The 18,484-nt window shown below is 45.2% G+C and overlaps 1 protein-coding gene across 3 annotated transcripts in view; it reads left to right on the top strand.

Moving 5' to 3' along the window:
• Nucleotides 1-18,484, top strand: part of LOC132391741 (netrin receptor UNC5D-like) — a 775,452-nt gene that overhangs the window by 377,087 nt on the left and 379,881 nt on the right. For all 3 annotated transcript variants that reach the window (XM_059965319.1, XM_059965334.1, XM_059965310.1), the window contains exon 2: nt 13,438-13,653. In XM_059965319.1, the coding sequence (XP_059821302.1) occupies nt 13,438-13,653 (216 nt within the window). The remainder of the gene's footprint in view (nt 1-13,437; nt 13,654-18,484) is intronic.

The following is an 18,484-nucleotide window of genomic DNA, read 5'->3' as shown; positions in this document are numbered from 1 at the left end:
CAGATTTCTGAATGGACAATAAATCCATGAACACTACCTCACTATTTCTTTGTTCTTTTTTTGCACTGATTATTTACTATTTTGATGTGTATTTCTTATGATTCATGGTATATTTTGTGTATTGCACTGTCCTTTTTCTGCAACCAAAATATAACGTCAGTGATAAGAAACTGATTTTGACTCAGAATAAAAAGTACAAAGAAACAATCTGTTTCGGCTAGAGGCAGTGCTTGAGGCTGCGACTGGGGAGGAGGCTGGAGGTGGAAGAGCATGGGGGATTGTGTGCAGGAGAGAGGACAGTGAGAACAGGACCGCACTGGGCATCAGCTTGATGAGGTATCCAGCTGGTCTTTGTTTGCTTTGGCTGCTGGAGGTACTGAGTGTCACAGTCAGGTCTAATAGCACTGGCATACAGCACTGTGCTAAAGTCCAGGGCACATGTGTACAGCTGGAGTGCCTAAGACTTTTGCACAGTACTGCATTTGTCGATGTGGAGCAGAGAGCAAGTTTGTAAATCTAATGGGAGCAAAGGATTTTGAGGATGGTGATGGTGGAGTGCAGTGGCAATGGTCTGGGACATGTGGCAGAGGAGTGCTGGGGTGGGTGGGAGGGCAGTGGAGGTGGTCTGGGACATGTGGCAGAGGAGTGCTGGGGTGGGTGGGAGGGCAGTGGAGGTGGTCTGGGACATGTGGCCCAGGAGTGCTGGGATGGGTGGGAGGGCAGTGGAGGTGGTCTGGGACATGTGGCAGAGGAGTGCTGGGGTGGGTGGGAGGGCAGTGGAGGTGGTCTGGGACATGTGGCCCAGGAGTGCTGGGATGGGTGGGAGGGCAGTGGAGGTGGTGGTGCGCAGCTGCTGATGAGCCCAGCCCTGACACTCCAGGAGAAGTAATTTGATTCCAAACAATTGATTTATTGATCATTACAAAATATCTCTCTGGTGCTGCCCACTCCCTATAATGATCAATAAACCACTTCTTTGGAATCTGTGACTTCAGAGACATTTTAGCCCACTGAATCTATGCCAGCTCTCAGAGCAATCCCCTCAATTCTATTGTGTCTCTTTTCTCTCATATTGACATCAAACACACCCTAACACTGGGGGTAATTCACCCCTCTCTCCCCACCAGGATCTTCCCCCTACCCCAGGCCCTCTCCTTTCATCCCTCAACTCTATCCCTAACCCTAATGTTCACAATCCTCTCTCCTCTACCTACATACCCACCTATATCTAACCTTAACTACCAAACCCCTGCAAACTCTGGCCCTGCAAGCTCGCCCCCTCCATGTCAGGATCCCTCTCCACTCAAGGTCCTCGCCTCCATCCTCCAACCCTACCCCTAATGCTACTGTCCACAATGCCCTCTCATCCAGCTCCCAACCTACATACCCTAACCATCACATCCCCACAAACTCTGGCCCCTCTTCCTGTCAGGACCCTTTCCCCCTTATGGGCCCTCACCTCCATCTCCAAACCTACCCCTAACCCTAATGTGCACAACCATACCCTGGGACCTCTGGGATGTGGGAGGAAACCAGAACCACCAGTGAAAATCCATGCAGTCACACGGAGATCTTGCAAACTCCACACGGACAGCACCCGAGGTCAGCATCGAAAGGGGTTGGTGGGGGGAGGTTTACAGGAGCGGTGAGGAAACAGCACCGTTGTTGTGTGGTACCCAGTGCACACTTTGACCATATTACATGAACTTCATTACAATCCAACAGTATTGGCAACATGGTGGTACGGTGATAAATTTAACAATATTACATCCCCAGTGACGCACACAATTCCTTGGCTGTCTGTAAAGAGTTAGTACATTCTCGCCATGATTGAGTGGGTTTCTTCTTGGTGTTCTCTTCACACATTCCAAAGACATACGTACAGGTTCAGGCTAGTAAGTGTAGGGCAAGCTCGGTTGGCACCAGAATCACAGTGACACTTAGCCCTGTTCCCAGCACGTCCTCAGACTGTATTGGTCATTGACGAAAACGTCACATTTCACAGTCTGCTTCAATGTATATATGGCAATTAAATCTTTAGGGTTAAAAACTGTATGCTATGAAAAGGCAGAGGGGGCAGAGTCAGTGTTTTATAGATTACTCTAAGAGTGTAGAGTCTGTTTTCCTGAATGATCTAGATAAATTACTTCACACCAACATCTGACAACCATGTCCAATTGAGATCCAGGATGCATAGTTTCAGAATGAAGGGTTGCTGCTGAGAAGTCAGGAGAAATTTCTTCGATGGTTCCATTTAATGTCAGAGAATGTATTCAGTACACAACCTGAAATTCTTACTCTTCACAGATATCCACAAAACAGAAGGAAAGCCCTAAAGAATGACCGAAAAACATTAGAACCACAAAGCTCCTCCTCTCCTCTCCCTTGCCTTGGGAAATCAAGAATCTTAGAAATGTTGGCCCCCAGAGAGCTGTGCAAGTGGAGTTAGCGAAGAAGTCAAAATGGTTATTTACAGATATTTAAAGTTTGAGGGGCTTTGAAGAGGTATGAGGAGAGAGGTGGAATGTGGTGGTGACCTCAGGGTCAGGTCAGCTATGTTTTACTGAAAGGCACAGGAGGTCTGAGGGGCTGACTGAGCTGTTCCAATTTTATTTGGAAAGATGCAAAGAGATGGACTAGCTCGCAGTGAACGGGAAGTAGTGGAAAAAGAAGCCTCTCATCTAGTGTCCAGATGATCAGAGGGGTAAATTAGTCCCTCACCCAGCATACAGAGGATCAGAGGGGTAAATTAGTCCCTCACCCAGTGTACAGAAGATCAGAGGGGTAAATTAGTCCTTCAGCCAGTGTACAGAATATAAAAAGGGTAAACCAGTTTCTGGCCCAGAGTTCAGAAGAATAGAGAGGTAAATTATTCCCTCACCCAGAGCAGAGAGGGACAAAGGGGTAACTAGCCCCTCACCTAGAATAGAGAGGAACAGAAGGGTAAATTTGTCCATTGCCTAAAATACGGCAGAACAGAACGACTGTTGTTAGTCATTTGTCCTGTGCTGAGAGGACATGCAGAGTAGTTCGTCTCCTAATGCAGAGAGGAGCTGAGATATAAATTACTCTGTAACCTAGTTTCTAGGGAACAGCGGAGTAGATTACCCCATCACCCTGTATAATAGCATTCACAGTGGTCCGCTGAATTACATTATTATAAGAGAATCTTGGTGAAAGCATCGGCATTTCCAAAGCATTTGCTGGATGCATCAGTATATTCAAGTGTGCCTGAATTTCCAGAGGATCCTGGTGACTGGAATAATATGCTTCCAGGCACCAACTATTCAGATGAATGTTTCTCAAGATCACCAGCATCATCCCTCTCTCTGGGCTGGGGAGTGTACAAAATTTCATCTGTGCATGGGGGGGATTCACAAACTTTTTCTCTCTTCAGTTTCCAACAATTACAAAGTTCAAAGTGCAAAGTATTGTATACATTATACAACTTTGGGATTTGTCTCCTTACAGGCAGCCATTACTCTAAAAAAAACCCATAAAAAAGACTGTCAAACACCGAATGAGCAGAGAAAAAAAAACCAAATCATTCAACCAATAAACGTAAGCAAATACCATTCAGAAATTTATATTTCCCTTCCCATTCCTCCATAGAAAGGGCAACTTGCCACATGTTTTCCCCATAGCCTCTTGGATCATTGGATTTCCCAAATGCCTTCTGGTCCCTGAATCCTGCTAACGTAATTCCTCATCAAACTGAAATGGAGATGCTACTTTTCTCCACAGTTAGTGCTCATTTATACTGCTGCAGGGCATGCAAGAGCTGGTTTCCAGTGTGTTGATGAAGGGACTCGGCCCAGAACATCAACTGTACTCGTTTCCACAGATGCTGCCCGGCCTGCTGAGTTCCTCCAGCATTTTGTGCGTGTTGCTTGGATTTCCAGCATCTGCAGATTTCCTCTTGTCCCAGTGTGTGCTGTCGTTTCAGGAAGGTGCTGTTTATAAAGAGTAATTGCTGAAATTTGGCTGTTAGCTGTTAACAGATAGCACGGTGGTGCTGAGCAGAGGAACCCTTTGGTGTTTCTGTACTGTCAGTGTGTGATCTTTGGTAGAGTACACATTACCTCTAGATAGCAGAGGTACGACATAAGACATGCAGGTGATGCAGGTTCTGCTCTTCTTGCTGTTGCTGAGCAACTAACATGCAGCAGGGGGAAGGCCTACTACCCAATACTCAACGCAACTGCAGACGTCAGTAACTGGATGCCCTCTGGTGCATTCTTCTGTCCCCAGCTTGAGATACTTGGTATAAGTGTTAGTTCAGCTGAGTTCTCTCATCTTTAAAGCTGCAGTGACAAAGCAGAAAGTTCTGCTGCCGTACAACTCCAGTGTCCTGGGTTTCATTCAGAGCTCCAGTGCTGTCAGTGTGGAGTTTTCACATTTCCCTCTGTCCCCACAGAATCCCACTAGGGCATGTTGGTGGATAGCAAGAGGATGGGGGAAAGGAGGTGGAAGAGAGAAGAGAGTACAAGAAATGAAGTGGAACTAGTAGAGTTGTTCAGACGGCCGGTGGTGTAGTGGCATCAGCACTGGACTTTGAGGCGAATGGTCCCAGGTTCGAATCTGGCAGACTCCTTGCACGCTTTCTATCCGTGCTGGGTTGAGTGTCCAGCTAGCAACGTGGCCTCATAAAAACAGACAAAAACGCTAAAAAAAAGACTGCAAGGTTGCTGCCTGATGCACCACAAAGGTGTGGAGAGGAATGACAACAATGGGGTTGATTAGGAAAAATAAAATGAGCCATTTCTGATACAACATGGGATGTTCGAGGGGGGATAAGAAGTGGGGGGAGGGATAAAGTAGAGAGCTGGGAAGTGATAGGCTGGAGGGAAATGGGCTGGGGGAAGGTGGAGAATTATGGGAAATAAAAGAGAAAAAAAGGTAGAGCTGGGGGGAGAGAGAGAGAAAGAGAACCAGACTAAAATAGTAGATAGGGATGGGGGTAAGGGTGGGGGGCAGGGGTATCAATGGAGGTCCGTGAGTTGGATGTTCATGCCGGCAGGAAAGAGGCTACCTAGGCGGGAGATAAGGTATTGCTCCATCGACCTGTGTGTGGCCTCATCTTGACGGTACAGGAGGCCATGGACAGACATATCGGAGTGGGAGTGGTCTGTGGAATTGAAGTGTGTGGCCACAGGGAGATCCCGCCACTGCTGGAGGACCGAGCGCCAGTGTTCGGCGAAACGGTCTCACAGTCTGCGGCGGGTCTCCCCAATGTATAAATGGTCACATTGGGAGCACTGGATACAGTATATCACCCCAGTTGACTCACAGGTGAAGTGGTGCCTCACCTGAAAGGACTGTCTGGGGCCTGGGGTGGTGGTGAGGGAAGAAGTGTGGGGACATCACAGCCTATCACTTCCCAGCTATCTACTTTATCCCTACCCCCACTTCTTATCCCCCCTCGACCATCTTCATCTCCTGATGAAGGGTTTCAGACCGAAATGTCGTCACTACCTCCTCCCACAGATGCTGTCTGGTCTGCTGAGTTCTGCCAGCATTTTGTGTTTTTTATTTATTTCCAGCATCTGCAAATTCACTCGGTTTCATTTCTGATACAGATGGCCTTAAATCTACTAGAATTGGAGAACTCTGTTTATTTTTTTCCCCTTTTCTCCAGGCACTTCAATCCACAGACGTATTGGTTGGTAGGTTAATTGTCCCATGATTAGACTAGAATTAAATGTGGGGTTTGCTGGGCGACTTGGCTCAAAGGGCCAAAGGGCCAAAGGGCCTATTCCATGCTGCATCTCAATAAATAAATTAAAGATCAGCTTTATTTGTCACGTGTACATTGAAACATGCTACGAAATGGGCCGTTTGGTGGTGGTGACCGACGCAGTTCAAGGGTTGTGCTGGTGTGCAGATTGTAAGTATCGCCATGTGACACTTGCCAACAAAGCATGCCCACAACTCACTAACCCTGACTGTACGTATTTAGAATGTGGGCGGAAATTAGAGCACCCGAAGGAAACAAACAGTCAGGGGAGAATGTAGGAACTCCTTAAGGAATCAAACCCTGACTAGTGATCACTGGGGTTGTTAAGCTTTGCACTAACTGTGGCCATGCCAACTATATGTTCTTACTCTCCAACGGCTCCCACTCACTCACTGACCAGTTAACTTCTTCTCCACGCATCACCATGGTTACCCAGTGTTAACCTGTTGGAGACATCCCCTCCCCTATTCTCCCTGCTGCTCTATGAACATCCTTTTTCTCCTTGAGTTGTAGAATTGGAAAGTATGAGGTCCTGCAGACTTCAGCAGGCCCAGACAGAAGATAAGGTGTTGGACCTCACTGTAACAGTTTCGCAGGCCACAGACGGACAGATCAGAATGAGGGTGGTTGGGCAGCAAGAAGAAATCAGGCAGCAAATGGATTAGCTAGTATTGCTGCTACTTCACAAATATTGCAGTCACCAGTGACATCCATGTGAATATGTCTCAAAAGTGCTTTCAATTAAGTAGAAGATCTGTTGAATTGAGAAAATGGACTGTCAACAGCAGGGGAGAGAAAAAAAGACCAGGTACTCTGTCAGCAGTAAGCCTATGAACAGCAAATGACACAAAGTCACTAACCTGATTGCTAACCCTTGCCTTTCCTGTCAAAAACAGCATGACACGTGGAGCCAGGGAGAGTTCATTGCCAGTCAGCTGTGGAGGTCAAGTGCTTGCGGATGATTAAAGCAGAGGTTGATAGGTTCTCGATTAGTAAGGGGATCAAAAGTTGCAGGAAGAAAGCTGAGAATGGGGTTGAGAGGAGAAATAAACCAAGTGGCAGGACAGACTTGATGGGCTGAATATGCTAATTCCGCTCCTGTGTCTTATGGACTTTTGTATTCCAAAACTTCTTCACTTGTAAATCCAATTTCACTGTCTCAGCTCCCTCTTATAAGCACTTAATTGCCTGATCGGGTTAGTACTTCAATTTACTCCTCCTCCCACTGATAATTGCTCGAGCACAGACTGCACTAACCAGCATGGATTGATCAATGGTCTCTTACCCAATCGTTCAATCAGCAAGATTGCCTTGGAGAATTAGCCAGCTTTTTTTGCGAGTTAGAGCTCATTAGGTGCATGGTTAACCGCTCAACAAGTGACCCAGTTGCCGGTGCAGTCTGATAGAACAACTGTAAATACTGCAGTCTGTCAGAAAGCACGCTGAGCAAAAGCACAGAGATTCATCCAAAGCTAAAACTTCAAAGGGAAGATTTCACTCCTTGAAATCATTTGCATTTTGTTCTTTCAGCTATAGATGTAGGCATCACTAGCGAGGCAGTGTTTAGTTGCCAACCCCAAGAGCCATTAAAGAAGAGTTAATTGTTGTACCATTTCAAATTCATTAATTATAAGATGGTGGAATAGGCCACTTGGCAGCTTAAAATGGCTATCTGGATGCCTCATAGTTTGGAATGGTAATTGTTCTGCCCAAAACCACCAGGACTTGCCGAGAGGTGTGAACCTGCAATACTAACTACCCCTCCACTGACTTTGTCTACATGAACTGTTATCTCAGGAAAGCAGCCAACAAAACCAAGGACCCCTTCTAGCCTAGTAATTCTGTCACCACCTCTCCCACTGGGCAGAAGATGGAAAAGACTGGAAGCATATATCACCAAGATCAGGGACAGCTTCAACCCTACTGTTATCATTCTCTTAGATGGACATGTCATAGGCTAAAAGATGAACTCTTGATCTCCCAATCCACCTTATCATGCCCTTGCACTCAAATGACATTGCACTTTCTTTGTAACTCTAACACTATACACTCAGTGGCCATTTTATTAGGTGCCCCCTGTACCTAATAAAGTGGCCATGAGCGTATTCATGGTCTGCTGCTTCTGTAGCCCATCCACTTCAAGGTTCGACATGTTTTACATTCAGAGATGCTCTTCTGCCCACCACGATTGTAACTAGTGATTATTTGAGTTACTGTCGCCTTCCTGTCAGCTTCAACCAGTCTGGCCACTCTCCTCTGACCCCTCTCATTAACAAGGCGTTCCACCCACTGAACAGCTGCTCACAGAATGTTTTTGTTTTTCACACAACACTAGAGGAGGGGCTCCCAACCTGGGGTTCATAAACCCCTCATTTTATGGCATTGGTCCATGGCATAAAAAAAGGTTGGGAACCCCTGCCCTAGAGACAGTTGTGCATGAAAATCCCAGGAGATCAGCAGTTTTGGAGAAACTCAAAACCATCCCATCTAGCCCCAACAATCTTAATGGTCAAAGTTAACATTTCTTTCCCAATTTGATGTTTGGTCTGAACAACAACTGAACCTCTTGACAACGTCTACATGCTTTTATGCAATGAGTTGGTGCCACACAATTGGCAGATTAGATATTGCATTTACAAGCTGGTCTACAGGTGTACCTAATAAAGTGGCCACTGAGTGCATATCTACTTCCTTTTGCCACCCATGGTAGCACAAACCTTTCATCACAGGAATTAGCCCAATAATAAATCTCTGTACTCCAAGGGCGGTCTTGGCATTACCCTGTACAACTAGCACAACCAAAATTTAATGGAGTCTAAAGTCTCACAGAAGGAGACACTGCCTTCACAAACATGATTAGGGAGCCAAATGGCAGTCCATTTTATAGTTACTCATTTAAAATTCTTTATTGGTTCCCCTGCAGGGATTTGAACTGATATGTCCAAAATCCTAGTGTTTCATTTCCTAAATCACTTCAATTACGATGTTGCCAAATCTTCTACAATGCGACCTTTCAACACCTGGAATAATGGATGTGGAATAACTCTTGGGTTGTGTCTATACCAGTGTAAGCTGCAAGAAGTCCAACATCAAATCTATAAACTGCTCGCAAATTACGAAAGCTAGCTAATCGAATACTAGTGAATAGATGAACTCAAATTATGTAAAAGATTGAACTGAATAAGATGGCTTTTGCTGGAAAAGAGTCCACAGTTTTACATGCATTGGAATTTTATTAGTTTTACCTGTACAACCAATTGTTAATGTGAATATCTAATCAGCCAATCATGTGGCAACAAACTAAAGCATAAAAGCATGCAGACAAGGTCAAGAGGCTTAGTTGTTGTTCACAATGAGAAGAAATGTGAACTAAGTGACTTTGACCATGGAACATGTGTTGGTGCCAGATGGGGTGGCTTGAGTATTTCAGGAACTGCTGATCTCCTGGCAGTTTTCACACACATTAGTCTCAAGAGTTTACAGAGAATGGTGCAAGAAGCAAAAAGCATTCTGTGGGCACAAAATGCCTTATCAATGAAAGAGGCCAGTGGAGAATGGCCAGGCTGGGTCAAGCTGTCAGGAAGGCAGCAGTAACTTAAATAACGACATGTTACAATAGAGGTGTGCAGAAGAGCATTTCTGAATACACAACGCGTCGGATCTTGAAATGGATGAACTACAGCAGCAGAAGACCACAAAGCTCTAATCAATGGCCACTTTATTGGGTACAGGAGAAAGTTACCGCTAAGTGTACATTGCACAATATGTGTCATCAAGACAAGGAATATTCTTCCATTGTTATGCAGTTGCTGGCAGTTAATTGTTTGGAATTATTCTTGTGCATTCTTTAGATTATATTTAACCTCAGGATAGAATTTTCGCTCTTAGGTGATTGTCTTTGAGGCACACAAGTAATAATATTCTGATCCATGCACCCTGCCCCACATAATTTTACTGAACATTCCATATGCACAAAATTCAGAAACAGCTTCTTCCCCTCAGCTAACAGATTTCTGAGTGGTCCATAAACACGATTCTGTTATTCCTTGTTTTTTGCACATTATTCTTTTGCACTATACTGCTGCGATAAGGCCCAGCAGCAGAATTAGGCCACTCATCTGCTTTGCCATTCCATTACGGCTGAGTTATTTTCCCTCTCACCCCATTCTCCTGCCTCCTTCGTATAACCTTTGACACCCTGACTAATCAAGAACCTATCGACATTTGCTTTAAATGTACCCAATGCTTTGGCTGCCACAACCATCTGTGGCAACGAATTCCACCGACTCACCATCCTCTGATGAAAGAAATTCCGACTCATCTCTGTTCTGAAGGCTCACCTTTCTACTCTGAAGCTTTGCCCTCTGGTCCTAGTTTCCCTCGTTATAAAAAGCACCCTCTCCATGTCCACTCAATCTACAGCAGACCATTTGCTATTTGATAGGCTTCAATGAGAGCCTTCCTCATTCTTCTAAACTCCAGCAAGTTCAGGCCTAGAGCCATCAAACAATCCACATCTGTTAGCACTTTCATTCCCAGGATAATTTGGGATAACACCTGCCTATACATCTATTCCTTCACCTCCTTTCTGAGTCCCAAATAGTCCTTCCAGGTGAGGCAACACCTCACCTGTGGATCTTCTGCAGTCGCCTATCATGCCTGGTGCTTCCTCTACATTGGTGAGACCCTTCATAAATTGGGGGATCGCTTCATCAAGCATCTCTGCACCATCTGCCAAAAGTGGGTCTTCCCGGTAGCCAAACATTTTAATTCCAATTCCTATTCCCATTCTGGCATGACCATGCATGGCCTCTTCTTGTGTCAAGAAGAGGCCACCCTCAGGGTGGAGGAACAACACCTTATATTCCATCTGGAGAGACCATAAGACCAAAGGGTCTGCTACCTTCCAATCTGATGGCATGAATATTGATCCCTCCTTCCAGTAAACAAATTCCAACACCCCTCCCCCCTTCCCCTATTCTCCATTATGACCTTTTACTTCTTATCACTTGCCTACAACTTGCCCTGGGTCCCCTCCTCCTCCCCTTTCTCCTAGGGTCCACTCTCTGATCCTATCAAACACTTTTTTTCTCCAGTCCTTGACCTTTCATCTACCTGCCTTCTCCTATCACCTTATCAACTTCCAGGTAGCTTCTTTCCCTTCTCCCCACCTCTTTTTATTCTGGCAACTTTTCCCTTCCTTCTCAGTCCAGAAGAAGCGTCTCGGCCCAAAACGGTGACTATTTATTCGTTTCCATAGATGCTACCTGCCCTGCTGAGTTCCTCCAGAATTTTTTGTGTGTTGCCTTTTGATTTCCAGCATCTACTGACTTTCTCAGTATTGTAGTTCTTGTGAAGATCCTCTGGACCTTCTCCAAAGCCAGCACATCCTTTCTTTCATGAGGGGCCCAAAACTGCACCTGCGAAACAAGAAATCTCACATCAACTAAGTCATTGATAATAAATCTGATAGTGAATCTGATCTCCTGGAAGAGGAGCAGAATCAAGACTTAGGCTGACTTAGCAGATGGAGATGTTAAACGTTCCTCTCTGTTAATTGCCCATCTGCCTCCATCCTACCTCCCAGTTCCAGTCTTACGGCTTAACATGAGAACTGACTCTCTCCCAGCATTCTTTGCTCTACCGCTGTTTGCGAGAGGTAGTCACCTCCCCATGACCACAGTTGATCCAATCATTGTTTGAATGTTTATACATGTCAACAAAACTCCCTGAGGATCCCTTAGAGTTGCCACTCAAGCTGCTCGGGTGATTAAGAAGGCGTGTGGTGTATTTTGGCTTAAGCAAGCACTACCGAAGATGTACGACAGCTTACTGCTATCGCCAAAGACAGTAATGAGGCAGGCAGAGACAGGACTGTTTTGGGGGATGAGCCGTTTCGGGGCATTGTGAGGCGCATCGTGGTCGAACAGCCGGGTTCGCGGATGGAGTTGATATCACTGCTAATGATGGAGTGAGGGATTTGGAGAGGAGTCGATGCGGAAGGGTTTCGATGCCTGTCCACTCTAACCCGGGTGCAAGGTTGGATCGCTCCAAGTGTCGGGCCGAATTGGCAAGGCTGAGAACGGCTTTGGGCAGGTGGCCCAGGTGAATCAGGGTGCCTGGTTCTGGGTCCTTGGACGTGGCTTTGGACAATTTAGACATCATCCCAGATAGACGGGTATGGTGACGAAAGTCGAGCTGAGTTCACTCGCTGTCCTGCGGATGTTTATTTCCTTCTGTGCAATGCCGAGGCTGTGAACTAAGTGGGCTGCTGTGCGCTTCTGCCCTGATGGTGTGAAAGCCGGGGACCAAGGCTAGGCTTGAGCTTACCCTGGTTGCTCTGGGAGAGGAACTGGAACTTTATAAGACCAGAAGATATCGGGGGGGGGGGGGGGGGTAGAAGTAGGCCATTCAGCCATCGAGTCTCCTCCACTATCCAATCATGGGCTGATCCAATTCTTCCAGTCATCCCCACTCCCTTGCCTTCACCCCACATCCTCTGATGTCCTGGCTAATCAAGAATCTATCTATCTCTGCCTTAAGTACATCCAGTGACTTGGCCTCCACAACCACTTGGTGCAAAAAATTCCACAGATTTACCACCCTCTGAAGTAATCTCTCTACATCTCAGTTCTAAATAGATGTCCTTCAATCCTGTAGTTGTTCCCTCTTGTCCTAGAATCCCCCACCACGGGAAATAACTTTGCCATATCTAATCTGTTCAGGTCTTTTAACATTTGGAACGTTCCTATGAGATCCATCCTCATTCTCCTGAACCCCAGAACTCAGTCTAGTTTGGGATGCTGTTGCCTTGCTTCTATTGTTTTCACAATGTATTTTTTTCTCTCTTTCTCTGAGCATTGGCTTTTGGTCTTATTTTTATTTGGGTTCTTCGAGCTTCTTTGTTGCTGCCTGTAAGCAGACAAATTTCAAGGTGTATAATTTATACATTCTTTGATAGTAAATCTGCTTTGAATCTTTGTACGGTGTGTTGACCTTCATTAGACAGGGGACTGGGTACCAGAACCACAAGATAATGCAGCAGCTCTATAAAACTCTGGCTACACCCCACATGGTACATTGTGTTCAGTTCTGGTCAGCTCATTATGGGAAGGATGTGGAAGATTTAGAGAGGGTGCAGAGAAGATTTACCAGGATGCTGCTTAAACTAGAGAGCATGTCTTTTGGAGAAAAGTTGAGCTCACTAGGGCTTTTCTCTTTGGAGTGAAGGAGGATGAGAGGTCGCTTGATAGAGATAGACAGGATAATGAGAGGCCTTAATAGTGGACAGCAGGTACTTTCGTTTCAGAGCTGAAATGGCTAAAACAAGAGGGCATATTTTTAAGGTGATTGGAGGAATGTATGGGAGATATATCAGAGGTGATTTTCTTGCAGAGAGTATTATGAGAGCATGGAGTGCTCTGCCAGGGTGGTGGTAAAGGTATTAGAGACTTTTAAAAGAATCTCAGACACATAGATGAAAGAGAAATGGAGGGAAAGGTTATATTGATCTTGAAGTAGGTTAAAAGTTTGATGCAACATTGTGGGCCGAAGGACCTGTACTGTGCTGGACTATTCTATGTTCTCTGAATTCTCCAAGGGCTTGGTGTGGGGTGAAGGTGCTAATTGCACAGTTTTGTAGCCAGCTGCCCTTTCTGTTCTTATATCCACTCTAATGCCTTGCCGCTGTTCTTCTTCAGCAGGGGCAAGCAATGGAGACGGTCAAGCTGCAAACACACCTGTAGGGACGCTGCCTCGCTTCCAGATTGAACCAGAGGATTCCTACATTGTGAAGAACGACCCCATTAAGCTGCGTTGCAAAGCCATGCCTGCCATGCAGATCTTCTTCAAGTGCAACGGCGACTGGGTGCATCAGGACGAACACATGCTGGAAGAGGACATGGATGAGCTGACAGGTAACACGCGTCCCTCGTGGCATCCCTGCATTTGGACGGTGAGAGCCCCGGGAAGGCACTTGTACATGTCAGTCTGCTTTGTGCTTCTTGAAGTGGTATTTCTCCTGTACGCTGTGAGGGAGGATGTCAAGGTGTGGGGTGAGGATGGCGTTGTTCAAGGGGGAATGGTGGCAGTATGGATTTATTGTCATGATGAGTTATCCCAATGTTGCAAGAATAAAGTAAATTTATTACCAAAGTCGTAAGCATAAGAAAGTCTGCAGATGCTGGAATTCCAAAGCAACGCACACAAAGGAACTCATGGAAATTAATAGATAATCGATGTTTCGAGCCGAAACCCTTCTTCATTGCCAGAATGAAAAGATGGTGGGGACAGGAAGGAGGCTAACTGGAAGGTTATAGGTCAAGCCAGGTGGGTGGGAAAGGTCAAGGGCAGGAGAAGAAGGAATCTGATAGGAGAGGAGAGTGGACCATAGGAGAAAGGGAAGGAGGAGGAGACCCAGGGGAAGCGATAGGTAATTGAAAAGAGCTAGAGGAAAAGTGTGGGGGGGGGGGGTGGTATTCTGTAAGCTTAGTGATGAATTCATTCAAAACCAATGCTGATAGCCTTATTGACATCAGGGCAGATATAGGGACTGAGGTAAATCAACCATGTTCTCAATGAATGATGGAAAAGACCCTTTCCTAGTCCCAGTTCTTACGTTCTTTTGCCTATTTCTTCATAATCCAGGAATGTGTGCACTATGCAACACAAACAAAATGATGGAAGAACTCAGCAAGTCAGGCTGCATCCATGAAAATGAATGAACAGTCGATGTTTCAGGCCAAGAAAGCATCAACTGTTTATTCATCTCCATAGATGCTGCCTGGCCTGCTGAGTTCTTCCAGCATTTTGTATGTGTTGCTTTGGATTTCCAGCATCTGCAGATTTCTTGTGTTTATAATGTGTGTACTCTGTTTCTGCATGCCTCATCAGGAAGATAAACTGTCGAGGCAAAACTGAAAAAGGTGATCTGACCATTCTCAGAGAGCAGCTTCTGGGACCCTGCTGTGTTGAAATTCAGCACCGTATAGCACTTCAATGTCTATAGATGATGGAAGCGGTGTGATAGAAATGATACATAAAACACAATAATGTGGAATCTGTTTCCCCTCCATGTTTTTTAATTAGAGGGCACAGGTTTCTGAAGAGGGGTAGCTCAGTAGAATAGTGGTTAGAACAACTCTTTACAGCACCAGCGACCCAGGTTCAATTCCCACCTGTGCCTGTATTGAGTTTATATCTTCTCCCCGTGACAATTCCACTGTCCAAAGACGTACTGGTTGCTAGGTTAATTGATCATTGTAAATTGTCCCATGATTGGGCTTGAATTAAATCAGAGGATTATTGGGCGGCATGGCTCAAAGGGCTAGAAGACCCAAGCCCACGTTATATCTCAATAATCCCAAATCACTCAGTATTGGGAGCTATGTGTAACATACAGACTGGACCATTGCCTCTGCCCAAAGAGTTGCTTCCATTTGTTTTGTCTCTAGTGTTATTTTCCCTCCCAGAGCTTACACCCACATTCATAGAGTGAGCACATTTACTACCTCTTTGAATTTGCTTACCATAGTCCCTCTCCTGTTCAATCCCATTCCACACAGTGCATAGCTCTGACTTGATAAACAAAATGTCACCAATTGATCTGAAATACAGTTCTGTACAAAAGTCTTAGACACATACTGTATATATAACCAGGGTGCCTAAGACTTTTGCACGGTTTCGTAGTAATTTTATGTATTGCACTGTACTGCTGCCACAAAAAAATTTCATGACCTATGTAAGTGATGATAAACCTGATTCAGATATGGGTCTCTACTGTGGACTGAGAGTGGGAAGGGGGCAGGGAAAGGGGAATCATGGTTGGGAAAAGGGGAGGGAGTGGGAAGCACCAGAGAAAGATTTTGCAATGATCAATAAACCAATCGTTTCGAATCAAATGACCTTGCCTGGTGTTTCAGAGCTGGGTGTATCTGCACCCGCATCACCCCCTCCTCATGAACTCTGACACCTGTCCCTCATCCCTCCCGCAGCGTTCCACCCTCGCCATTCCCAACATCTTTGCTCCCGCCAGATTTACAAACCCACTCCTTGCTCCATGTTGACAAATACAATACTGTGCAAAAGTCTTAAGCACCCTAGCCTAAGACTTTTCACACGGTACTGTATATGGTTGCCTTTTCTATTATATTTTCCCTGGCCCCACTTATCTTCCCGAAATTACTCTTTATAAAAATTTTTGGCTTAAAGCCAACAGCGGTATGAGACTTTAAGACAAGATCTTGCTTTGAGAAACTTTTCAGAGGTAACTGGAGTGGAACTTATTGCCATTACAATAATTCTGATATAAGAGCTTCATTCCTCCTGTGGAGGTGCATTCTGTAGAATGAGTATATGATAACTTTCATATGAATCAAATTAACTTAAAGTAGCGCCTCAAGAATTGGACTTCATCTCCACTTTTCCTGGTATTCACTGAGAGGAAATTGCCAATCAGCTAGTATCAGATGTTGAACAATTGCTGCTAGAGATGGGAGCATTGAGTGGTCAAAGGATGTAGTGATGGATATCACAGTGCCCGTGCCAAGACTGTTAACAATTGTGTAGCACTTCTACAGAATTTGAAGCAGGCACTCAATTCCGTGCTCTGTCTTGAGAAGAGATTACCTGGTGGACAGGAGAAGGGATTTAACGATTTGCTCAAAACCTCCTTGTAAACGTGTAACATCCACACCGTCTCCTGGAAATCTCTGCCCCATTACTGCTCATGAGAGGAATTTAGGATGGTATTGAAAATTTCAAGGCTTTATATTGGGAAAACTAAGGAACCCCTTCAGGTGAAAGATGGGGGAGTTTGCCCCATGGACTAACCACCTTCCCTCCAAACAGTACTGGGTATCAGGGTCAAAATTGGACGTCTGAAGCGGTGAGGCTCAAGCACATCTTCTTATTCACACTCAGATTCAGATTTATTCATCACATGTACTTTGGATCACACAGTGAAATATATTATTTGCATTAACAACCAACACAGTCAAGGATGTGCAGGGGGCAGCCCGCAAGTATTGGCACCCATTCTAGCACCAATATAGCATGCCCGTAATGCTCAGCAGAACAACACTGAACACACCAGAACACAGAAAGCAATAAAGCAATCAAGCCCCTTCATCGCTCCTTCCCACCTACCCACTCACTCACATACACAGTTCTCTAACCCCAGGACAAGCCATCTACTTGTCTCCTGCAGAGTCAAGGATTCACAGTCTTCCCTAGCGAACACGCAGAGATTCGCTGATCAGGATTCCAGCAATTGGGACTTCACATCTGGACCTCGGATTGACCTTTGGGCTTTGATCTTGACCACTGATCAAACTTTCGCCTTTGATCCAGTCCTCTAATCAACCTTTGGGCTTTGATCTTTTGTGCAAAATTCTTGCCTCTGGACTAGCAGTACAGGCAGTTAGATCTGGACAAACCTTTCCATCAAGGATGGTACAGTACAGATGTAATATGTCTTATTCCATTCATTTTCAGGAATGACTGAAACTGTTCCACAACAAACTGTGCTCCCTTGTCACTGACTAAATGGTCTGGAACACCAGTCCTTGAGAAGAGGCTTCTCAATGCATTAGCAGTGTACAAGGCCAGAGTGGAGACTATTGGGAATATTTCTGGCCTCTTCTGGACGTGTTGGTATCCCAGACATTGCGTAACCAGCTGCTTGACCTGCTACCTATCCCAGCCCACCAGACAATGTTTTGTGCCAATGCTTTCATTTTGACCATGCCTAGAAGATTGGCAGGTAGCTCCTCCAACACTTTAGCTCAAGCTGGATGGTACAACTACCCATCCCCACATAAGGCAAACCCTTCAAGGGCAAGTTCATCCCGGTGCTGGTAAAAATGTGGGAACTGGAATTTCTGCTGCACATTCAGGCCATTTTGGGTTGCCATGTAGACCTGAGACAGTGTGGGGTCTTTTCTGTTGCCCTTTGGATCATCTCTGCTATAAAAGGGAGACTTTTGATTTGCATTAAGGAGAATATGTCAAGAGGACTGTCCTTTTTAATAAATTATTCTGGTATTTCCTTTTCAAAGTGTAAACCAGACAATCCATCAGCATTTCCATTGTTAGTTTTCCTCTTGAGTTCGATCTCGTAATTATGTCCTCCAAGAAAGAGAGCCCATGCCTGCATTGTGCTGCTGCAGTTAATAAAACACCCTTCTGTGGATTGAAAATGGATACTAGATCAGTAATGAGGGTAAACCCTCTGTCATACAAGTACTGGTTGAAACGTTTTTCACCCCGAACCAGAGATTCAGTCAATCTGTGCATACTTTTCTTTGCCACAGTGAGGGAACATGATGCAAAGGCTGTGGGGCATTCACATCCATCACTCATAACCTGTGACATGGCTGCACTATACTATAAAGCTAGGCATCCAAGACAAGTTTCACTGGACGATGTGGATCATAATGTATGAGTACAGAGACTAATGTCACCATTTCCTTTGCCTTTTTAAAAGCCACCTCACACTGCTTTGTCCATTCCCCTTTCTTACAGTTCTGTATTAATAACATCAAGGGGTGGAGCACAGTAGCCAGGTTTGGGAAGAACTTGCTTTAGTAACTGACAATTCCTAAAAAGGACCATTACTGTGACACATCCTATGACCTTTCACTGCTTGAATTTTCTCAGCAAAATTGTGTAAATCTTGTGCGTCAATAGTGTGACCACAGTAAGTGATGCTTGGTTTAAAAAATTTACACTTGTCGCACCATGAACTGA

Source organism: Hypanus sabinus, chromosome 1, assembly GCF_030144855.1.
Source record: "Hypanus sabinus isolate sHypSab1 chromosome 1, sHypSab1.hap1, whole genome shotgun sequence".
Taxonomy (NCBI): Eukaryota; Metazoa; Chordata; class Chondrichthyes; order Myliobatiformes; family Dasyatidae; genus Hypanus; species Hypanus sabinus.
Note: the sequence above shows the minus strand (reverse complement) of the source record. Positions and strands in the feature narration are given on the sequence as shown.